This window comes from Rhineura floridana, chromosome 1 (assembly GCF_030035675.1).
Source record: "Rhineura floridana isolate rRhiFlo1 chromosome 1, rRhiFlo1.hap2, whole genome shotgun sequence".
Classification (NCBI taxonomy): domain Eukaryota; kingdom Metazoa; phylum Chordata; class Lepidosauria; order Squamata; family Rhineuridae; genus Rhineura; species Rhineura floridana.
In genome coordinates this window covers 173,086,909-173,108,049 of record NC_084480.1, presented here as the reverse complement: position 1 = coordinate 173,108,049, position 21,141 = coordinate 173,086,909, and the positions used below count along the sequence as shown (strand labels likewise).

Here is a 21,141-nt window from a genome sequence, read left to right as displayed (position 1 = left end):
TTGAATTTGGCATGGTAACAAACTAGTAACCAGTGTGGATCTCTGAGCAGAAGTTTTATGTGCTGACAGGGTCTCACTCCTGTCAGCAACCACACTGCAGCAATCTGCACTAATTGCAATTTCTGGGTCAAGTGCAAGGGAAGCCTTACATAGAGGGCATTGCAGTAATGCAGTCTTGAAGTCACCGATCCCTGAACTACTGTGGCCAAGCTCCCCCAGTCCAGGAATAGCTGTAGCTGCCGTATGGGCAGCAGCTGGTAAAAGGCTGCTCTAGCCACTGAGGCTACCTGGGCCTCCATTGACAGAACTGGAACCAGAACCATCCCAGCCTGTGAACCTGCTCCTTCAGTGAGAGTGCAACCCTGTTCATTCCCAGAATTCAAATTCAGCTTATTTTCCCTCATCCATTCCACCATGGCATCCAGGCACCAGGACAGGGCCCACACAGACTCTCCCGAGTCAGATGGTATAGAGAAATAGAACTGAGTGACATCAGCATACTGATGGCCCCTTGCCCCCAATTTCCTAATGGTATTATGCATATTAAATAGCATGGGGATAAAATAGTGCCCTGTGGTACCCCATAGCAAAACTGCAAGGGGGCCAGAAAGCACTCTCCCAATGCTACTCTCTGGATTTGGTCCCATTGGTAGGACCGGAACCACTGAAACACAGTGTCCCCAATTCCCATTCTGTAGAGCCAGTCCAGGAGGATACCATGGTCAGTGGTTTCAAAAGCCACAGAAAGACTGAGAAGCACAAGCCAGGTCACATTCCCCTTGCCATGCTCTCTTTTGAACTATGAATGTCTTACCTCTGGAACCAGGTATTTGTTTTTCCTGTTACCAATAGTAGAGTTATGTACTTAAAAAAAGAAAAGTTCTGCTCCAGTGCCTTTAACTGGGGTTACCAGAAGTTTTTCAAAAAAAGAGCTAGCTAAGAGACAGAACGATGAATCAGGGAGACCCTCTGCCATGAAATCGCACTCTGCAATCTGGGGGATAATAAATTTCCTTACAGGGGTGTTGTAAGGATTACATCTAGACAATGCATGTGGAACACTTGAAAGCACTGCATAGGTGCTTCTTATCATCAAAACTGTCCCGCTGTTGTACCTTTAACAGCAACACAACACACAGAAATATCTGCCAGAATAGGGTCGCCACAAGTCGTAATCGACTTGAGGGCACATAACAACAACAAGCTTCACTTGGGTAAATTTCTCTGTGCTGGCTGTTTCTAAAGGTACAGGGGCAGTTACACCAGAATTAAAATAGAACCTTGTACCAAATTAAAATAGGAGTGGAAGAACCTTTATGACAATATATCTTCCTCTGTCATTCAGAAAACTGTGCCTTTGGTGACAGCTATTTAAGCATTCGGTGACCGGTTGAACTTGGCGTGCTTGCAAACCCAACACAGGATACGCACCCACTCCCAAGCAGTGACTTTTAGAACTTCCAAAGCAGGAGAGCAGACACAGTGGACCAACTGGATGCTGATATATTCTCATTTTGCTTAGGAAATGGGTGTACAGTATTGATTGACACAAAAAAGCTGGTATCTGTCAGAGTTGTGTTGCACCCCCTGCCTCCAGTTTATAAACATACTGCAAACTAGATAAACCACCTGGTCCTTTTTTAATTGGAATAAAAATAATTCCTACAAACAATGGAGCATATCAAAGAGATAGCTTATGGTAGAAAGAGAGGCAAATAATGGCTACATCTGAATAGATGTGGGACGGTTGTTCCAGCAAGCTTCTGCACACTTAACAGAAGGAATTCACTAGGTGAAACCTTTTGACCTCATCACCATATCCACATAACTGGAAAAAGTGTCAGCAGTTGAAACCTTTCCCAGTTTTGCAGATGCCTAATGACAGGAAAAGGTTTCACTTGCCGAAATCTTCTTGCTGCACACCTGTTAAACACTCAGAAACTCTGCCAGAAAAAAGTTGGCAACTCTAGTTGAGAATGCAATAAATATACTGTAGTAAAATGGGGCATTGAGTATTTGATAAAGGGCTTGTTGTTCCTAGAGTAGAAGCAACATCCTTATAGAAGGCAGCATTATTCCACTCTCTAGGAAAAGTTCACAGTTTGAGATGTCCTGGATGTCCAGTCCTGCTTGTTGCTTCTCTAATAGAGCTGCCAACTTTTCAGCCAGCCCCTTTAGCTCTTCCTTAACAATTTGAGCTATAGCAATGAATGGGGGATAATACAGTGCCTTGCAAAAGTAATCAGACCCCTGACCAATGCTCTCATATTACTGAATTACAAATGATGCATTTTAATTTCTTTCTGTATGATGTTTTATTTTGAAACACAGAAACTCAAAATCAATTATTGTAAGGTGGCATTGGTTTTGTGTTGGGAAATGTTTGTAAGAAACATAAAAAACTGAAACATGTTGCTTGCATAAGTATTCAGCCCTCACACATTAATATTTGGTAGAGCCACCTTTTGCTGCAATAATAGCTTTAAGTCTTTTGGGGTAGGTATGTACCAGCTTTGCACAGTGTTGAAAGGATTTTGGCCCATTCTTCTTGGCAGATTAGCTCCAGGTTGTTCAGGTTGGTTGGACGTTGCTTGTGGACTGCAGTTTTCAGCAAACGCCACAGATTCTCAATGGGATTGAGATCAGGACTTTGACTGGGCCACTGTAGGACATTCACCTTTTTCTTCTTGAGCCACTCCAATGTTGGTTTCGCCTTGTCATTGGGATCATTGTCCTGCTGAAAAGTGAATTACCTCCCAAGCTTCAGTTTTGTAGTGGACTGACGCAGGTTCTCTTGCAGTATTTTGCTCCATCCATTCTTCCTTCAGTTTTAACAAGATGCCCAGTCCCTGCTGATGAGAAGCATCCCCACAGCGTGATGCTGCCACCACCAAACTTCACTGTAGGGATGGTGTGTCTTGAGGCAAGGGCAGTGTTAGGCTTGTGCCACACATAGTGCTTTGAGTTTTGGCCCCAAAACTCTATCTTGGTCTCATTTGACCACAAAACCTTTTCCCACATTGCAGCTGGGGCACTCTCATGCTTTCTGGCAAACTCCAGGCGTGCCTTCAGATGGTACTTTTTGAGTACGGCTTCTTTCCTGTCACCCTCCCATACAGGCCGGTTTTATGCAGAGCTCTTGATATGGTTGACTGGTGCACCATTACTCCACTCCCAGCCACTGAACTCTGTAGCTTCTTCAAAGGGATTGTTGGCCTCTCTGTGGCTTCTCTCACAAGTCTCCCTCTTGTTCGACTGCTGAGTTTTGAGGGATGGCCTTTTCTTGGCAGGGCCTGGGTTGTGTGATGCAGCTTCAATGTCCTGATTATTGATCCATTTGTGCTCACTGGCATATCCAAACACTTTGATATTATTTTGTACCTTTTCCCTAATCTATGCATTTGTATTACATTATCTCTCACTTCTGTGAAAAGCTTTTTGGTCTACTGTACATTGTCCTTCAGATCCACAGCCTGCCCAATGATCCTTCAACAGTGGGGGTTTTATCCTGACAATGTGACAACAACTTTAATGGTTCACAGGTGGAGGCCAATGGTAAAATAAATGTGTCCTACATAGGCCAATTTCTTTCATCTGTGTAAACTGGGAGCTTCCACAGCACAGGGGTTGAATACTTATGCAAGCAACATGTTTCAGTTTTTTATGTTTCTTACAAACTTTTCCCAACATAAAACCAATGTCACCTTACAATAATTAATTTTGAGTTTCAGTGTCTCAAAATAAAATACCATACAGAACGAAATTAAAATGTACCATTTGTAATTCAGTAATATGAGAGCATTGGGCAGGGGTCTGATTACTTTTGCAAGGCACTGTATCTGTGCCATGCCATGAAAAGCTTTATTGCTGATTTCAGCAGATTACCCTGTTAATGCCACTGGAGCAGGCCAGATCCTTTTTGTGGGCATTTGGAAACCCTAGACTGCTGTAGCTCCTAGCATTTGCACATATGGCCATTCCCAAATTTTTGATCAGATGAGTACTTGGCATGATTCATCTCAGTGGCTTAATTTCACTTCCTCTTGCTCTGCTGCTCCTGCCCCCAATTCAGCAAAGCTTGCAGCTGCAAAACAGAAGGGCCCATGATACTCACAGTAATCAATCCAATGTTTTGTTTTGCTTTTTGGTGGAGGGAGCAGGAGGAGATTGGACAACATGTCTGCAGTGGGCCTACCTCCTTTTTGCTGATGCCACGGCTGCTTATTTGCTTGCTCTCCCCTTTTGAGCCCAGTTCACACAATGGTGGAGAGGGAGAGGGGAGGGGTGCTACTTCTCTTCCTCCTTGCTCTTCTCACTGCTCACATGCTTAGAGTGGTAGCTGTGGGTTTGGCAACTGTTGCTCTGTGTTCTGAACTGCCCTGGAAACTTTAATTGCAGTATAGGGATGATTTAAATAAACAAAATAAACCTGCTGTCAGGGTGTCAGCCTCAGCAGGTAGCCAATAATGCTGGCCCATGACACTGGCCTTTGTCCTCGGTCCACTTCAATTCAGAGTAGTTCTATTGCAGACTTCATACATTTTAAGCACATGCTTGAGTACCTTAAGACCTCTCTCTTGTTTTATACACCCTTTAAAGAAAAAGAAAGCTGCCATTTTCAGCACTCTCACACAACTATAGCTGTCCTATTCTTCCAAATAAGTAATTTCCTGAGGATCTGATTACCATGTAGTCATCCATACGTTGTCTAACATGCTTTTTAGGTACATAAAACAAATTCTGCAGGTAAAGTTTTTTCTTGCATGGGAAGACAGCGATAAGGGAAGCCTCACATAACTGTGAGAAGGCAGAGGAGCTGTGATAGAAAAAAATGTGGCAATCCTAATTTCCATAATCAGCTGCAGTCTACACTGTCTATATCTAAAGCAGCTTCTCATTGTCCACAGTTAATTAGGGCGATGTAAACAAGGACTAATGAGGGATTTTACTAGAAGCTTAACAACTGTCCGTTTGTTTACCTGGGCAGAGATTACCAATTATATCATAACGTGGGATTGTCTCCGTGTGGTGTGTTCCTTAATAGGGTTGCCACCTTTCTTACTGGCATTTCTTCTGTACCTTTAATAGCAAGAGGAACTTCTCCTACCATGAAAATAAAATGATGGGAAAAGCTCCACCCAATACATTTCTTTGTGTCAGTCTCCTGTTAAAGGCTTAACAGTAGACCCAATGTGTGTTTTTCAAGGTAGCAATCCTATTTTCCCCACTTTTCTCCCTATATCACTGCCATTTTTTAAAAACAATCTAATGCTAGCCTTTTTGAAATATGATTTCAGATGGTATATGTGGCCCACGGTGCAGGTCAAATATTTTTTTCTGGGGCAATAGAAACTAAATGGATAGTGAGAGACAGAGTTAACGCAGCCAAGGAGTTGCTTTAAATAAATTCCACTATGCCAGATTATTCTCTGGGGATGCCAGTGAAGTGCTATGGAAGTAGGGGTGCCACTTTTTCTTACTGGCCTTATTCCTGTCTCTTTAACAGCCAACCTGACACTAGAATTGCCAATTTTTCAACGTCATTGTAGTTGTGCTCTGACCACTGCTTGATGTGCAGATTTTAGCACTGTTAGCATATCAAGATGTTATTACAGGTGCAAGAACAAATGATGCATCTTTTCCTGGTCAGTTAAAAACTGCTCAGCACAGAAATTTAGCAGGAGATAGCTTTCCAGTCGCTTTTCTCCATGCAGGAAAAGCTTCGCATGCCAAATTTCTGTATGTGAAGCTGTTGTAGAGCTAAGGCCAGGAAAAACTGTAGCAAGCTTATTGGGGACAGAGGCTATTTTTCTAGTCAGTAGCCCAGGTGTATGAATGGGGCATCTCCAGAAAGAGCTATAGTGCAAGATTTATTAATAAGATTTGTTTAATAAGATTTATATAATGATTTCTAAAGATTGTCATAGTCTCAAAGATCTGCTCAGTGTGTGACGTTTCCTTATGTCCATCCCCACTCCATTGCCTTTTTGTTTTGTAAGAGGGTTTTTTCCTCTTCCCTCATGTCACCTTTTCCTGCTAGCTGAAAGATGTGAACATAGATAATGAAGGATCTCATCTAGAAATTCTTGCTTCCTTTTCTGACCCCTGCTTTATACTGTGTGAGACCGTTCATCCATTAAGCTCACTCCAGCTGGCAGCAACTCTCAAAGGTCTAAAGACAAAGATTTCTAGTCCTCCAATTTAAGATCTTTTTAATAAAAAAAATCAAACCTGGGACTTTCTACATTCAAGTACATCGTCTACCATGTGCCCTCCCCTTCTTTCCCAAAAGGAAATCTAATGGGGCTAACAAATTCCATAGAAAATGCCAGTGAAATTCAGCATAGACATATAGTGGTTTAATGGAAGAAGTATTTGTGATGCAGTCAATGTAACACATACCCACAGTGTGTTGCCATAGAAACTGCCAGTGTGCTAGATGCACAAGGGCCTCCAAGCTTTTGGAAGATGCTGGGCTGTGATGGCTTGCTGTGCCAAACACGAAAGTATTTCTTTATTTTATTTAATCCAGAAGAGTGGATTAATTCGTACCAGTGCTTTGCATTTCTGTTCTCTCTCCACTCTCTCTGTCTTTCACAGCAAGAATCTGAAGTAATACAGTGATAGGAAGGTAATATACTTGCCTTTGTAGCATACCTACCTAACCTAGCACATGTTGGCCCTCCAATGTGGCTGAACTACAACTCTCATCATCCCTGGCCATTTGCTATGCTTGCTGGGGCTGATGAGAGTTGTAGTTCAGCAACATCTGGAGGGCCAAAGGTTCCCCAGCCCTGACCTAGCATATGATGTTTACTGATTTTTTTCTCATTCTGTCTGCTAACCAGCCTGCACGAACCTGCCTGAGGTCTTCCCCAGATACCCTTTTCTGGGTCCTCCCATTGTTAGAGGAGACAGGGATTTTTTTGTTATGGCACCTCAAGTTGTGCTCTTCTAGGGACATTCCCCTATGCTGGAAACATGGTCAGGGTGCTGACTACATGCCAAGCTCCTTTGTCATACCCTGCAAAACTTGAAACAGTAATTTTTTTGTTACTTTGCCCTTTTAGATCTTATTATTGTTTTCTAAACTATCCTTCTGAAGAGTAGTATAAGGCAGCATACAACAAATAGTAAAACAATCATATGAAGCTGTCTTATATTTTTAGCCTAGATTTCCATTGGTTATTATATATGCTCTGCTTTTATGGTTTTATTGGTTGTTACTGTTTTTGCTGTTTTAATTAGCTTTATTTAAGCCTCTCTGGGTACATGGCTGATTGAAGGATAGGGTAAAAATGTCTGGCAACCAGGGGTAATCAGAGTGAAAGGAGGTGTGTCATGAACACTCTTCCCTTACGTGCTTATTGGCTCCTAGGGATGTCTGTTGTGGGAGAAGGTATTAACAAGGATCTCATTCTCAACCCCACAGCAGAAAAGGGAAGGGGCGTGGCTATGGCTAACAGGAAGGGACCCTGCACTTCCGAATGTGCCACTACGCTACTCCTTTCAACATAATCCTATGCTTGCTTTCTTGGAAATGAGTCCCACTGAGGGGATTACTCCAAGGTAACTGGACATAGGATTGTATCCTAGTAAAGACATAACCAATTACTCTGATAGATGGCATTCTATTTTATGTTCTAACTTTTATAATATCTTCTAAACAAATTCAGGAAAACAAGAGAAGCTATGTATATTTGTTTTTTCTTTTTAGAAATATATTTTATTTTATTTATTTATTATTTGATTTATATCATGCCCTTCCTCCCAGCAGGAACCCAGGATGGCAAATATAGAGAGTATATAAGTGATCCTTTGGGAATAACTGTAAACATAATTCACTAATAGGCAAAAGGTTTAAGAACGTACCTATCGCCAACAGATATTTCTATCAAACTTTAAAAAGCAGGGAAATTGGGCAGCTATAGTGAATGCACCAGGGGAGTAGGAGACCTGACCTCTCTGAGATATTGTACTGCCCTACAAAGTTGTCAAAATGCAAACACAATTTGGGTTGGTCTTTCACAGTCCAATCCATTTGCTGTGTAGCTTGGAAGAATTTGGTAACATGTGCCTCTGAGCATATGGTGAGTGGTGGCAACACCTGCAATCAGGGCTGCGTCTCCAAAGATGGAGAATTACATTTTTGTATGTTTGTGTTTTTACTTTGATTCTTTCCTGTGTTTCTGCTGTTTCTACCTCAGTGCCTCTGAGCATATGGTGAGTTCACTATAGCTGCCCAAATTCCCTGCTTTTTGATAGAAATATCTATTGGCTATAGATACGTTCTTAAACCACAAGGTTTTTTGACTATTAGTGAATTTCTGCGCTTTTTAATCTGGGAGGTAAGAAATGAGTTCCTGTGCAAGTTTGCTGAGAATGGATTGATCATTTGCATGCTTATTGAGTTTAATGGGATTTACTCCCATGCAATCATGCTTAACATAGCTAAAACTGACCATGAGGAGGAGAGGAGGGGAGGGGGAGGAGAGGCAAAGGGGGAGGGAAGGGGCAAAAGGGAGGTGATGGGAGGGAAGAGGAGGGGAGGGCAGGTTTGATTATTTGCATGCTTATTGAGTTCAATGGGATTTACTCCCATGCAGTCATGCTGAAGATAGATAAAAGTGGCCATGGGGGAGAGGGGAAAGTGGGGAGAAGGGGAATGGAAGGGGGTGGGGGAGGGGGAAGGAGGAGGCAAGGGGAAGGGGAAGGGGAGGGCAGGTTTGATAATTTGCATGCTTTTGAGTTCAGTGGGATTTACTCCCATGCAGTCATGCTGAAGATAGATAAAAGTGGCCATGGGGGAGAGGGGAAAGTGGGGAGAAGGGGAATGGAAGGGGGTGGGGGAGGGGGAAGGAGGAGGCAAGGGGAAGGGGAAGGGGAGGGCAGGTTTGATAATTTGCATGCTTTTGAGTTCAGTGGGATTTATTCCTGTGCAATCATGCTTTTGATAGGTGAAACTGACATGAGGAGGAGGCCAGGAAGGGGAGGGAGAAAGGGAGAAGGAAGGAGATTGGGTGGGTGGGTGGGCACTGAGCAGAGGGGAAGTCCCTTTCCTTTCCAAAAGGAAAACACTGTGATTAGTATCATTATTTTTCAGCGTTTCCCCCAACGTTTCTACAGCAGACACATGTAGTCTCCCATCCAAATTTAAACCAAAGCTGTCCCTAGCCACATCCACACCAGACCTTTATTCCACTTTAGACAGTCATGGTTTCCCCCAAAGAATCCTGAGAAGTGTAGTTAGTGAAGGGTGCTGAGAGTTGCTAGGAGATGCACTGTTCCCCTCACAGAGCTTCAATCAGGGCGGCTGACTGTTAAACCACTCTGGTTACTGGAGCTCTGTCAGGGGAATAGGAGTCTTCTCTCAGAACCCTTCACAAACCACACTTCCCAGGTTGTCCAAAGTAAACTAAAGGTCTGTTGCGGGTGTGATTAGGCAAGCCCAGCAGCTGTGAGTGTGGCTTTTAGAACACTGACAGTTGATTCTTACTGAGCACACCCGGGCTTATCATTGACTGTAATGCTAAATTTCTTAAATTAATTAAAAATCGGCTAGGCATTTTTTTAACTTTTAAACTGCAGAAGATGAAGGTCAGAGAATGGGACAAGGTCAGTAATAGAATTACAGGTACTCTGTGAACATGGCTGATTTTTAATTAATTTCAACAAATTATGAGAACTCTGACAGAAAAAAGTCCAAACTGGGTCTGGTTTCTCTCTCTCTCTTTTTACATATTGGTTCTCTCTGACTGTTTTGTGTATTGCCATGAAAATTTAGAGGATTGTTAAGCTAGCATTTCTGAGTTCAGGACTATAGATTCTGTAAGTTTTTGTTTTGAAATGAGCTTATGGGAAGCATTAGAATGGCATGAGGGAGGTATTTTCAATTTAATATTAAGGAATGCAAAAAATCCATGCTGGCTGTAGTATACAGCCACTCTTGTGGCTGTAAAATATCAGTCCCATAGCATAGTGGGTATTTAAAACATAGTCATTATATTGACATTTGATACATTCAGTTTCCTTCTCAGCAAAAAAAATGTTTTTTTTAAAAAATCATAATTCTAGCAACTGTCCCATCTATAGCTGCAGAACAACTCAAGGGACCACACATGCACACACATTTTATCCTAGCTTTACAAACAGAAAAACCTTGGGTGACCACGTTGGGCAGGTTTTACATTAATTTCTTTTAATATTTTCCTCTCCTCCCTTTTATTTCTCTTTTCCTTTATATTCTGTAGCATTAGATTGTATTAAATCCAAAATGATAGAACAAAGGATTTTAAAAGGTGCTGTTTTTCTCTTTCCCAACCTTCTATAATTCTTTCATTGCCTCCTGCTGCTTCTCTAGTACTAAATATTGTTGCCTATTCTGGCCATGGATGCTATAAGGGTGAAAACAGGAGGGTTTTTTTCAGGTGGAGTTCTGATGAGTACCAGGGCTGTGGAACTTGACATTTTAGCATGCAGCATCATGCTGGCTTTTTCAGAATGTCTTTTTATATTCTGCAACATTTCACCTATGAAAATAGTAAACTTGTATGTATAGTAGGGCTATGGGCAGAGTCCAACAGCCCAGCAGTGTGGTGTGATAGGCAGTGATCAAGCCAATGCAATCCAGACAGCTAAGAAGCAGAAACTAAAAGTGTGTGAAAGCAGATGGTTATGAGGCCATGTCAAAGATATATACATGACATTGCTCATTTATATAATTTCAAAGACATTGGTCCCATTTTACAATGGGGAACACCCAGGCACAGCAATAAATGCCTAGTCCAAGATCTGTAAGTGAATTCATGGCAAAGTATTCTTAAGCAGAAATAACAGCTAAGTTATAATAAAGAGAATGTTCTGAGCATATGCAGAATGCCTTTCACTTACTAGTAAACAACACATTACCTTTCCCTTTCCTGCTAGGTTCCTTATTAATGAGCTTCAGTGTGTCTGTGTTCTTTCTATAGACAATGTCCCCCTTTGTCCATAGGTTAAAGTCTTAGAAACAGCAGTCTTGGACTTTTATCTGTAAAACACCAAGAAAGTGTACTGCTTTTATACTGAAAGTCAAAACAGATATAACAGTAGCAGAACCGCTTGCTTTAATCACATAATGGCTTAAGACTGAAGAACAGTGAGGAGTGGGACAGTGAGTACAGAGTTGTGTGAGTTGTGGAGATTTGTGAGCTGAGGCAGAGTGTGTAAACATGTGGCTTGTGGGATGGAGAGTGAGTATTAAGTGACAGTTGGTTGTTGAGGGTGAGAGCGTGTGCTTGGATGAGTGTGGGAGGGAGGTGGAAGCCACAGGCACCTGTATAACAGTGATGATGCGTAGGGGGAGTTATGGCATTGGGGGAGGACAGGTCATCTTAGAAAAGGAGCAGAGGTTAGGAGGCCATCTTATCCTCTTGGCTTCTCGCCAGCTGCCAGGTTCCCAGTTGCTTTCTGCTGGACTTTCCAATCTGGAGGTGCTGTTAACTGAATGCAGGTGAATTCAGAATAAGTCCCTGCTCATCCACAGCTTGATCATGGATGAGGGAGCTGACCTGGTTTGTATTACTGAGACTGAGTGTGTGTGTGTGAACTGGGTGGAATTTATCTGACTCAGTTGTGCCCACCCAGGTGCTCAGTGCAGCACTAACAGAGGACTGAGGGTTGTGAAAGGAGTTGCCGTCGTCCATAAAACTTCAATCCAACTCACCAGGAAGCCACTCCACTCTGTGGCAGGCTTCAAGGGTCTGGTGTTAGGCCAAAGACAAGAGATAGATTGGGGATCTTGCTGGTGTACCATTGTCATGGTCAGACATTTCCTGGTGAGGTTTGGACTCACAGCGACAGTTCTCCCCTGCTGGGGTGGGGGGCTCATTAAAATGGTCTGCCCCTGGACACTTAATGGAATCTGGGGGATTTTCCAACCGAGGATGCTGGTAATCCTGTTGAAGCCCTAGCTTCACTTTGGAATGGGGGGATGCATTAGACCATTGATATGATCAGTCCTGAATGCCCTCTCCTGATTGGTGGAGGCTGAAATGCTCCTTCATATTCTGACGAACTGCGCATGGTGAAGTAGACTGGATGATCATTAGAGTGTAAATGGTATAAAAGTTGCTGCAAGAACAACTGAACTTGTGTTAAAGCCTATAGTTTTGTCTATTGAAGGTGGCAAAGAAAACATACTTTGTTGCCTCCGTTGCATCTTCAAGTAGCCATCAAGGAGAGTTATTCCAAATGGTTCAGGGTTTGTTAACATCTGTTCCAGTCAATAGGGTGTTGGAACCCTCAGATGCCTGCTGTGACAAGTTTGCAAGGCACTTTGAAGATAGAATTGCTTGGCTCCATGACAACTGTTCTACTGACATATCCGTTAGGTTTTGTGGGATCAGATTCAACTTCATGGCCTGAGGACATGGACAAGGTGCTTGTAGCAACATGGCCAGCCATGTACCATCTTGACCCTTGTTCATCCTGGCTGATTTGGGCTAGCCAGGAGGGAGATGCTGACAGGGTTTGATAAATGCATCTTTGCACAAAGGGGCAGTACCTGATGCTCTTAAAGAAGCAGTAGTGTGTCCATCGAGAAGAATCACACTCTGGATCTAGAAGTTTATGGTAATCACTGCTTAGTTTTGGGGAAAAGTCCTTCAGAGGCTAGTGGTAGCTCAGCTCCAGATGCTCTTGGAAGAAACAGAGTATCTGAACCCATTCCAAACCTGGTTCAGGCCCGGTTTTGGGAATGAGTTGGCCTTAGGTGTCATGATGGATGTCCTTTATTGGGAGACTGGGGGAGTGCAACCCTGTTGATTCTTCTTAATTTCTGATGATACCCAGCTCTATTTCTCTGTTACATCTGAATCAGATGTGTCCATGCAGGTCCTGGACCAGTGCATGGATTCAGCACTGGGCTGAATGGATGCCTATAAGTTGAATGTGAACCATAAAAAGATGGAGGTCTTGTGGGTGGGTGGGTTCTCAGGTCCAGGAACTAGGCAGATTGCCTGTTCTGACTGGAGTTGTACTCTCCTTGAAGGATCAGGTACATAGTTTGGGACTGCTCCTTGATCCATCACTGCCACTGGAGCCCCAAGTGGCAGCAGTGGCAAGGAGTCCTTTTTACATAGTTTGGTTGACCATAACAGCATACTAGGCTAGGTGAATCGATAATCTGACTTGGTATGTGCAAGCTTCATATGTTCATGAATGATTAGGGCAGACCAAGGTTTAAATAAACAAGTCTGCTGCCATCACACATAATCACACATGAGCTGTAGTCTGCTGAGAAACATGGTAATAAGGCCTTAGGAAAGCAAACATTTATGTCCATCATGGCTATCTCCATCCACACAAAGATACCTGCATTGCCACAGCAGTATATATATTTATAAACACACTGGTGCTTGTTTTCCCAGCAGTAGTTGATTTTGTGCAGATTTTATGGACCTGTCCTTTTTTCTCTCTGTAAGTATTAACTTACTTACTTCCAATCACATTCTGCAATGACAGTTGAGGAACTGAGACAAATAGTGGTAACGAGAGAGGAAGTTCTAGGCTTAATAGACAATATAAAAACTGACAAATCACCAGGCCCGGATGGCATCCACCCGAGAGTTCTCAAAGAACTCAAATGTGAAATTGCTGATCTGCTAACTAAAATATGTAACTTGTCCCTTGGGTCCTCCTCCGTGCCTGAGGACTGGAAAGTGGCAAATGTAACACCAATAGTCAAAAAGGGATCCAGAGGGGATCCCGGAAATTACAGGCCAGTTAGCTTAACTTCTGTCCCTGGAAAACTGGTAGAATGTATTATTGAAGCTAGATTAACTAAGCACATAGAAGAACAAGCCTTGCTGAAGAAGAGCCAGCATGGCTTCTGCAAGGGAAAGTCCTGTCTCAGTAACCTATTAGAATTCTTTGAGAGTGTCAACAAGCATATAGATAGAGGTGATCCAGTGGACATAGTATACTTAGACTTTCAAAAAGCATTTGACAAGGTACCTCACCAAAGACTTCTGAGGAAGCTTAGCAGTCATGGAATAAGAGGAGAGGTCCTCTTGTGGATAAGGAATTGGTTAAGAAGCAGAAAGCAGAGAATAGGAATAAACGGACAGTTCTCCCAATGGAGGGCTGTAGAAAGTGGAGTCCCTCAAGGATTGGTATTGGGACCTGTACTTTTCAACTTGTTCATTAATGACCTAGAATTAGGAGTGAGCAGTGAAGTGGCCAAGTTTGCTGACGACACTAAATTGTTCAGGGTTGTTAAAACAAAAAAGGATTGCGAAGAGCTCCAAAAAGACCTCTCCAAACTGAGTGAATGGGCGGAAAAATGGCAAATGCAATTCAATATAAACAAGTGTAAAATTATGCATATTGGAGCAAAACATCTGAATTTCACATATACGCTCATGAGGTCTGAACTGGCGGTGACCGACCAGGAGAGAGACCTCAGGGTTGTAGTGGACAGCACGATGAAAATGTCGACCCAGTGTGTGGCAGCTGTGAAAAAGGCAAATTCCATGCTAGGGATAATTAGGAAAGGTATTGAAAATAAAACAGCCGATATCATAATGCCATTGTATAAATCTATGGTGCAGCCGCATTTGGAATACTGTGTACAGTTCTGGTCGCCTCATCTCAAAAAGGATATTCTAGAGTTGGAAAAGGTTCAGAAGAGGGCATCCAGAATGATCAAGGGGATGGAGCGACTCCCTTACGAGGAAAGGTTGCAGCATTTGGGGCTTTTTAGTTTAGAGAAAAGGCAGGTCAGAGGAGACATGATATTAGTGTATAAAATTATGCATGGCATTGAGAAAGTGGATAGAGAAAAGTTCTTCTCCCTCTCTCATAATACTAGAACTCGTGGACATTCAAAGAAGCTGAATGTTGGAAGATTCAGGACAGACAAAAGGAAGTACTTCTTTACTCAGCGCATAGTGAAACTATGGAATTTGCTCCCACAAGATGCAGTAATGGCCACCAGCTTGGATGGCTTTAAAAGAAGATTAGACAAATTCATGGAGGACAGGGCTATCAATGGTTACTAGCCATGATGGCTGTGCTCTGCCATCCTAGTCAGAGGCAGCATGCTTCTGAAAACCAGTTGCCGGAAGCCTCAGGAGGGGAGAGTGTTCTTGCACTCGGGTCCTGCTTGCGGGCTTCCCCCAGGCACCTGGTTGACCACTGTGAGAACAGGATGCTGGACTAGATGGGCCACTGGCCTGATCCAGCAGTCTCTTCTTATGTTCTTATGTTCTAAATGTTGTCTTCTTTCCATCTGTGACTTTTCCATTATTTTTCATTCCTGAACACAACTTTCTCCTAGAGGCAAAGCCTACATATCCATAGACTCTGGGTGTACTTCAGCTTAATTGCTAAATGAGGAATGCATGAATTATTATAACTTGAGTGACCTAAAAGGCCTTATATAACCTTCAGACAGGAAACTGACCTCTACAGTCTCACACAAGGGACATATATTTGAAGGTTTAACTTTTTACTTGCAGCAGACGCTCTTCAAACATCCAGAAACAGACTGTGATCTTAGTAAATGTCCAGTGATTTCTTTTTTTAAAAGTGTTTTAGGATATTTTGAGGCCATCCAGAAAGCATTGAAGGGTAGCTGAGGTCCAACTTCTGGTGCTGAATGGCTGTCTTTACGGCTACACTTACTTGGGAGTAAGTTTAATTTAAATCAGTGGGACTTGCTTCTGAGTATATAAATAAGGTGCTAGAGCTCAGTGCTGGTGGTGTGTGGTGTAGTGGTGTAGTGGTTAAGGTGTTGTACTACGACCTGGGAGACCAGGGTTCAAATCCCCACATAGCCATGAAGTTCACTGGGTGACCTTGGGCCAGTCACTGCCTCTCAGCCTCATGAAAACCCAATTCATAGGGTTGCCATAAGTCGGAATCGACTTGAAGGCAGTGCATTTACATTTTTTGGAGCTCAGTGCTAGAAGTATTAACAACTGGATATTGTGATTACCTGAGTTAGCAGGTCAAGTAACAGTTTTACATTTTCCAGGCAGTATAAAATAGTTTCATGGGTAAAGAGATCCACTTGAGCATCTTGATTGGGTAGAAAGTGCTGCAAATTTTCTCATCTGTCACACTCCCTTTTCAGTTTTGTTTTTATGCAAGCAGCAAAGAATGTTAATTGGGTTCAAATATTTTTGATTACACCTCTTTGGGGATGGGGACTTTGATGAAGGGGAAAGAGTTTTCTGTTTCCAAGACATTGTGCCACTTATTGTTAAAAAATGAAACAAAGTTTTCCAAGAGAGGGATTCTAGGTCTCCTAACCCACCTGGGTCTTTTACCCTGACATGAAACTCCTGGTTTATAATCTCAGAGGAATGGAGTAATGGGCCCATATTCCTCATTGGTAGGAGGATGAGACATACTCAGACACACACACATTATTTCACATGTTCCAGGTCTGATTCCTGTCTGTGAATATAGTTTCTAGGACTGAGTCCTCTTGGGCCCAGCCTCAAAACTGAGCCCTGCAAATGCCTAACCTATACCTTGAGTTTCTTAACCGAGATGGGCACATTTTTCTCAGTAGCCTAAGTAGATTAACTATGCAGCATCTCCTGCTAAACTACACAGTAAAATGGGACTCCAATAACAGTAAATTCCAGAGGGGTAGCAGTGAGAACAGCAAAAATTACAGAGACTTTTGCCATTATTGTGGCATACATTTTGTGGATCACTAGATACATGAAGTACTGAGGATAAAACTTCATGCATCTGCCAGAGTAGACACAAAAGTGAGTGTCATAATAAATTTGTGTTAATGTGCCAGAAGACTCTGTTGTAACAATTGTGTATCAGCAGGAGAAGCTTTTCTTTTCCTTGCATAACAAGCTGTATTGCACAACTGTTAAAGAGACAGGAACCCTCCCTTCCTCCTTTACAGTACGTTTCCCAGTTAAGAGTAAACCCAGCAACAAATATTAGTTCTCAAAAAAGTACACCTCTCTTGTATTTTGTGTGCCCCCCAAATACTAAGAATAGACCATGCTGTGTGTTTTGTGGAGAAAAGCATCTTTTGCACTGTTAACATTTCCTCTACTATACTGCTGCTTAATATTTCATTTGCTTTGTTTTCTCCTTAGGTCTCAGAATGGAGATGAAAATGGAACTTGGCCAAACAACCAGTTTGATACAGAAATGCTTCAAGCCATGATTCTGGCATCAGCAAATGGTCAGTTTCAACTAACAGGTTGCAAACGTTATTACATTCTGCAATACAAAAAACATTTAATGTACATGCCTGTAAAAGTGTATATGAAGAATTTGTACTATAAAAGATTCATTGTTAATAGCAAGAAAGCTTAGGTTTATTTGCTTCTTAGATACCAGTGCCGTTCTTTATCATCATACAAAATTCCATGGCAATGGGCAGCTGGTTGGTTTGCAACCCTTTGTAGATTAAAGGCCTTCTCTGTTCTTAGATTTAAAAAGAAACCTCATCTCTTAGCCAGTTAATGTTTTCATAACATATATGAAAGGATTTTTTAAAACATCAGTATAAAAATAGTTAAGGGTGGGCTCACAAATCTTATTCACAAAGCTGCCTTTAACCTACAGATAGTAAGCAACCCTGGTTAACAGTTGCTGGGCAGGCTTAGGGCAGTGATGTGTATCTTTGGAATTAAAGCATTTACTTTAATATTTTAAAACAGAAAGGGGAAATGTGAAAGTTCAGTTCTGCTCTGAAATGTATCTTTGTAAAAAATAGCCTTAGAAAGCCCATATGTTTATCATTGTCTCTCATCAATTCCAGATCAAATTTCTATGCTTCACAAATTAAAGGATTAGTTTTGAATGGTCTCCTCTGCAATTCCAGGGACCAAGCAGTCAGATGCTGTCCCTCAGATTGCTGATTGCCTAATGCTCAGTAGCAAGCTGTATAAAGAAAACTGTAGTCAGACAAAATGCTCTGCTATTATTTATTCTATGTATTTGTTGCTTTTCACATAGAGAAGAGTGTCCAAAAACAACTTACAGCATAAATGACATTAAAACTCCATATAAAGCACTCATAAAACACAATACCTAAACGTGCTCACCCAAGAATATTTATAAAAGGACAAATCCTTCCACCCCACTAAAATATGAGTACTAAAAGGCCTGAAAACATAACTCACTATCCTCCCAATTAACAATCAAAAGCCTGGGTGAACAGAACTGGTTTAGCCTAAAAGCAAACGGTGACAATGCCAGCTGCACTTTCCTGGGGAGAGCATCCTGCAAATGGGTAGCCACCACTGATAAGACCTGTTCTCTTGTTGCCACCCTCCACACCTCCCTTGGAGGAGTCACATGAAGAAGGATCTCTGATGATGAATGTAGTAACTGGGTGGGTTCATGCAGGAAGAGGCAATTCTTGAGGTGTTGAGGTCCTATAAGGCTTTATAGATCAAAACCAGCACTTTGAATTCAGCCCCCAGAAACTAATGGTAGCCATTGGAGTCATGCCAGAATTATTGTTATATGCTCAGATCACCTTTCCCCAGTCAGCAGTCTGGCAGTCAAATTCTGCACTAGCTGCAGTCTCTAAACTATCTCCAAAGACAGCTGTGTATATAACACATTCCTAATCTAACCTAGAGGTTACAAGAGCAGAGACAACAGAATTTAGGCTATCCCTGTCCAGACAGAGTCAAAGCTGGTGGAAGGTACTCAGCACCACTGAGGCCACTTGTGCCTCAAGCAACAGCAAAGGAACCAGAAGTACCTCCAAGCTATGTACCTGCTCCTTCAAAGGAAGTGTAATCCCATTCAGAATAGTCTGAACTCCACCCATCCAGTCTAGGGAACTACCCACTAACAGCACCTCAGTCGTATCTGGATTAAGCTTCAGTTTATTGGTTCTTATCTAATCCATTACCAATACTAGGCACCTGTCTAGCATATCCACCACCAGACTTGCAGATCAAATGACATCAAATGACCCCACTCATGTAGGTGTTAAATAGCATGGGAGTAAAATTTATTACTGTGGGATGGGACCCCACATTGGAAGCTCCATGGAACCGGACAACAGTCCACAAGTACCACCTTGTAGGAATGGCCAGCTAAGTAGGACCAGAACCACCACAAAGTGGTGGATGAGACATAAATAATCACTTCACCAACTGGCTATTATCTAATGAAATCCCCAGCAGTTAATTAATTTACAAATCAATTAAATTTGCAAAATGTGCATAAAACTAATACTCAGACATGTTTTCTGGATCAGGTTATTCAGAAATAAGTAACTTACTTCCGTGGGGCTTACTCTCAAGGAAATATGCAGAATCATAACTTGCTTGCATGTGCTAGGTATGATGTCTTGCCTTGCGGGTAAGTGGGGCAGGCTGATCATTGTCCTCCTTGCTGTGCTAACTTCTCCAAGTAGTGAGACAAGAGCCACCTCCATCGCAATCTTTCTTCCTGAGAGGTCAGAGAAGGGAACACAAATGGCATGCCCCAATTTAGCAATGGGGAGAAAGGGAAACAGTTATTTTAAAGTAGCACCTAGTTAATATTGGGCACATTTTGCAATCATTTGGAAGGTGTTTAAATTAAACTTTGTGGCTCTGTTTAAGAGAGTCTGTTTGTATTCTAGAAGGGTTCTTTTGATTAAAAAAATGGTGCCTGTCTCTTTAACAGCACCAGGATACCAAGGCAAGGTAGTGGAAAACAGCGAACTGGAAGAGTGTGTGAACGTTGAAAATCTATTGCAATGGGAAAAGCTTCATCTTTATTATGAAGTTTAGTTCCCATGTGAATCAGCCCTTAAAGGGGTTGTTACAGATTTAGGTTTAGATATAAATGTAAATGTACTGCCTTCAAGTCGATTCCGACTTATGGCGGCCCATGAATAGGGTTTTCATGAGGCTGAGAGGCAGTGACTGGCCCAAGGTCACCCAGTGAGCTTCATGGCTATGTGGAGATTCGAACCCTGGTCTCCCAGGTCATAGTCCAACACCTTAACCACTACACCACACTGGCTCTCAGGTTTAGATATAGATATAAATATACACACACTCTATGAATTTGTGCAGGATTCCTGCATGTGTATGCCATAATATGTTTCTGTGGACTTTTGGAAAGACAATACATTTCTATGAACTCTGAACTGGGGAAAGGAAGGCCACAAGCAATTTGTGGCACCTCTCAGTGGCCATTTGGGAGGACAAGGAGGATGTGATTATGCAGGAAGCAGATCCAAATATGGCCCAGGGGATCCTGATGGCCATTCAAGTGGACAGTGTGTTTCTGTGCATCATTTACATTGCATATTAATGATGTTCAATGCTAATCCATGTTAGTAAGTCTCATCCTGATCCATTAACACGGTTGTGAGAAAGCTTTGTGGGAAGTGGTGGCGGTGGTGATGATCATTATGATATTATACAAGGATTTTGAAAAGCTCAGGAATCTCTTCAATGAATTTTAAAAGCTGGTTCTTTTGAAACATCAAAGAGAAACCACCCCCAGGCAGGCAGATATGAAAGTACAGCACAAATGAAAATTAAAGCACCCATAGAAAATTAGAAATCCTAAAGGCTGTAATTCTTATAACCCTGAATAAATATTTTGGAGATTTTTATTTATTTGTCTAAAGAAAAAGGCATTTAAGAGGATCTAAGCTGATGAGTTAAGATTGCATGGGGGTGGAAGAGAATGTCACTTCCATGCATATGGGAGACTTGTAGTCTGTGATAAAACGAGACTGGTGGAATGTTCTTATGTGGATTTTTAGACACCACCTGTCTGCAGGCTCCAGCAGGTCTCTCTGAACTGTACTCTCTGCTGTTAAATAAAGGTCTATGCATTTTCAGTGGTCAAAGCTCAAGCAAGAGGCATAGTGTCCACAGCACCAATGATAAGCCCTTGAATATTCTAGACAGGTTCTGTTTAGGAGAAAAACAAAAAGAGTTCATTTATTTTTGCCTGTCCTAAGATTTGCTGTCCTAGCCTCCTGTTGGTCATGAGAGGTGAGACACAAAAAATCAGGTCAATGTTACCATAAAAGAATTACATTTATCATTGGCACCAAGTGGAGGACCAATTGGGAGGAGACCTTTTTAACCCTTTTCCTGCCAGCTATTTATCTGCTCAAAATCTCCTGTCTAATCATCTCCTCCACAG

General features: G+C 42.2%; 1 protein-coding gene across 28 annotated transcripts in view; it reads left to right on the top strand.

The window, feature by feature from the left end:
• The window catches only part of LOC133364983 (protocadherin gamma-C3-like), a 303,611-nt gene that overhangs the window by 271,263 nt on the left and 11,207 nt on the right, over positions 1–21,141 (top strand). For all 28 annotated transcript variants that reach the window (XM_061586271.1, XM_061586231.1, XM_061586176.1 and 25 more), the window contains exon 3: positions 17,115–17,203. In XM_061586271.1, the coding sequence (XP_061442255.1) occupies positions 17,115–17,203 (89 nt within the window). The remainder of the gene's footprint in view (positions 1–17,114; positions 17,204–21,141) is intronic.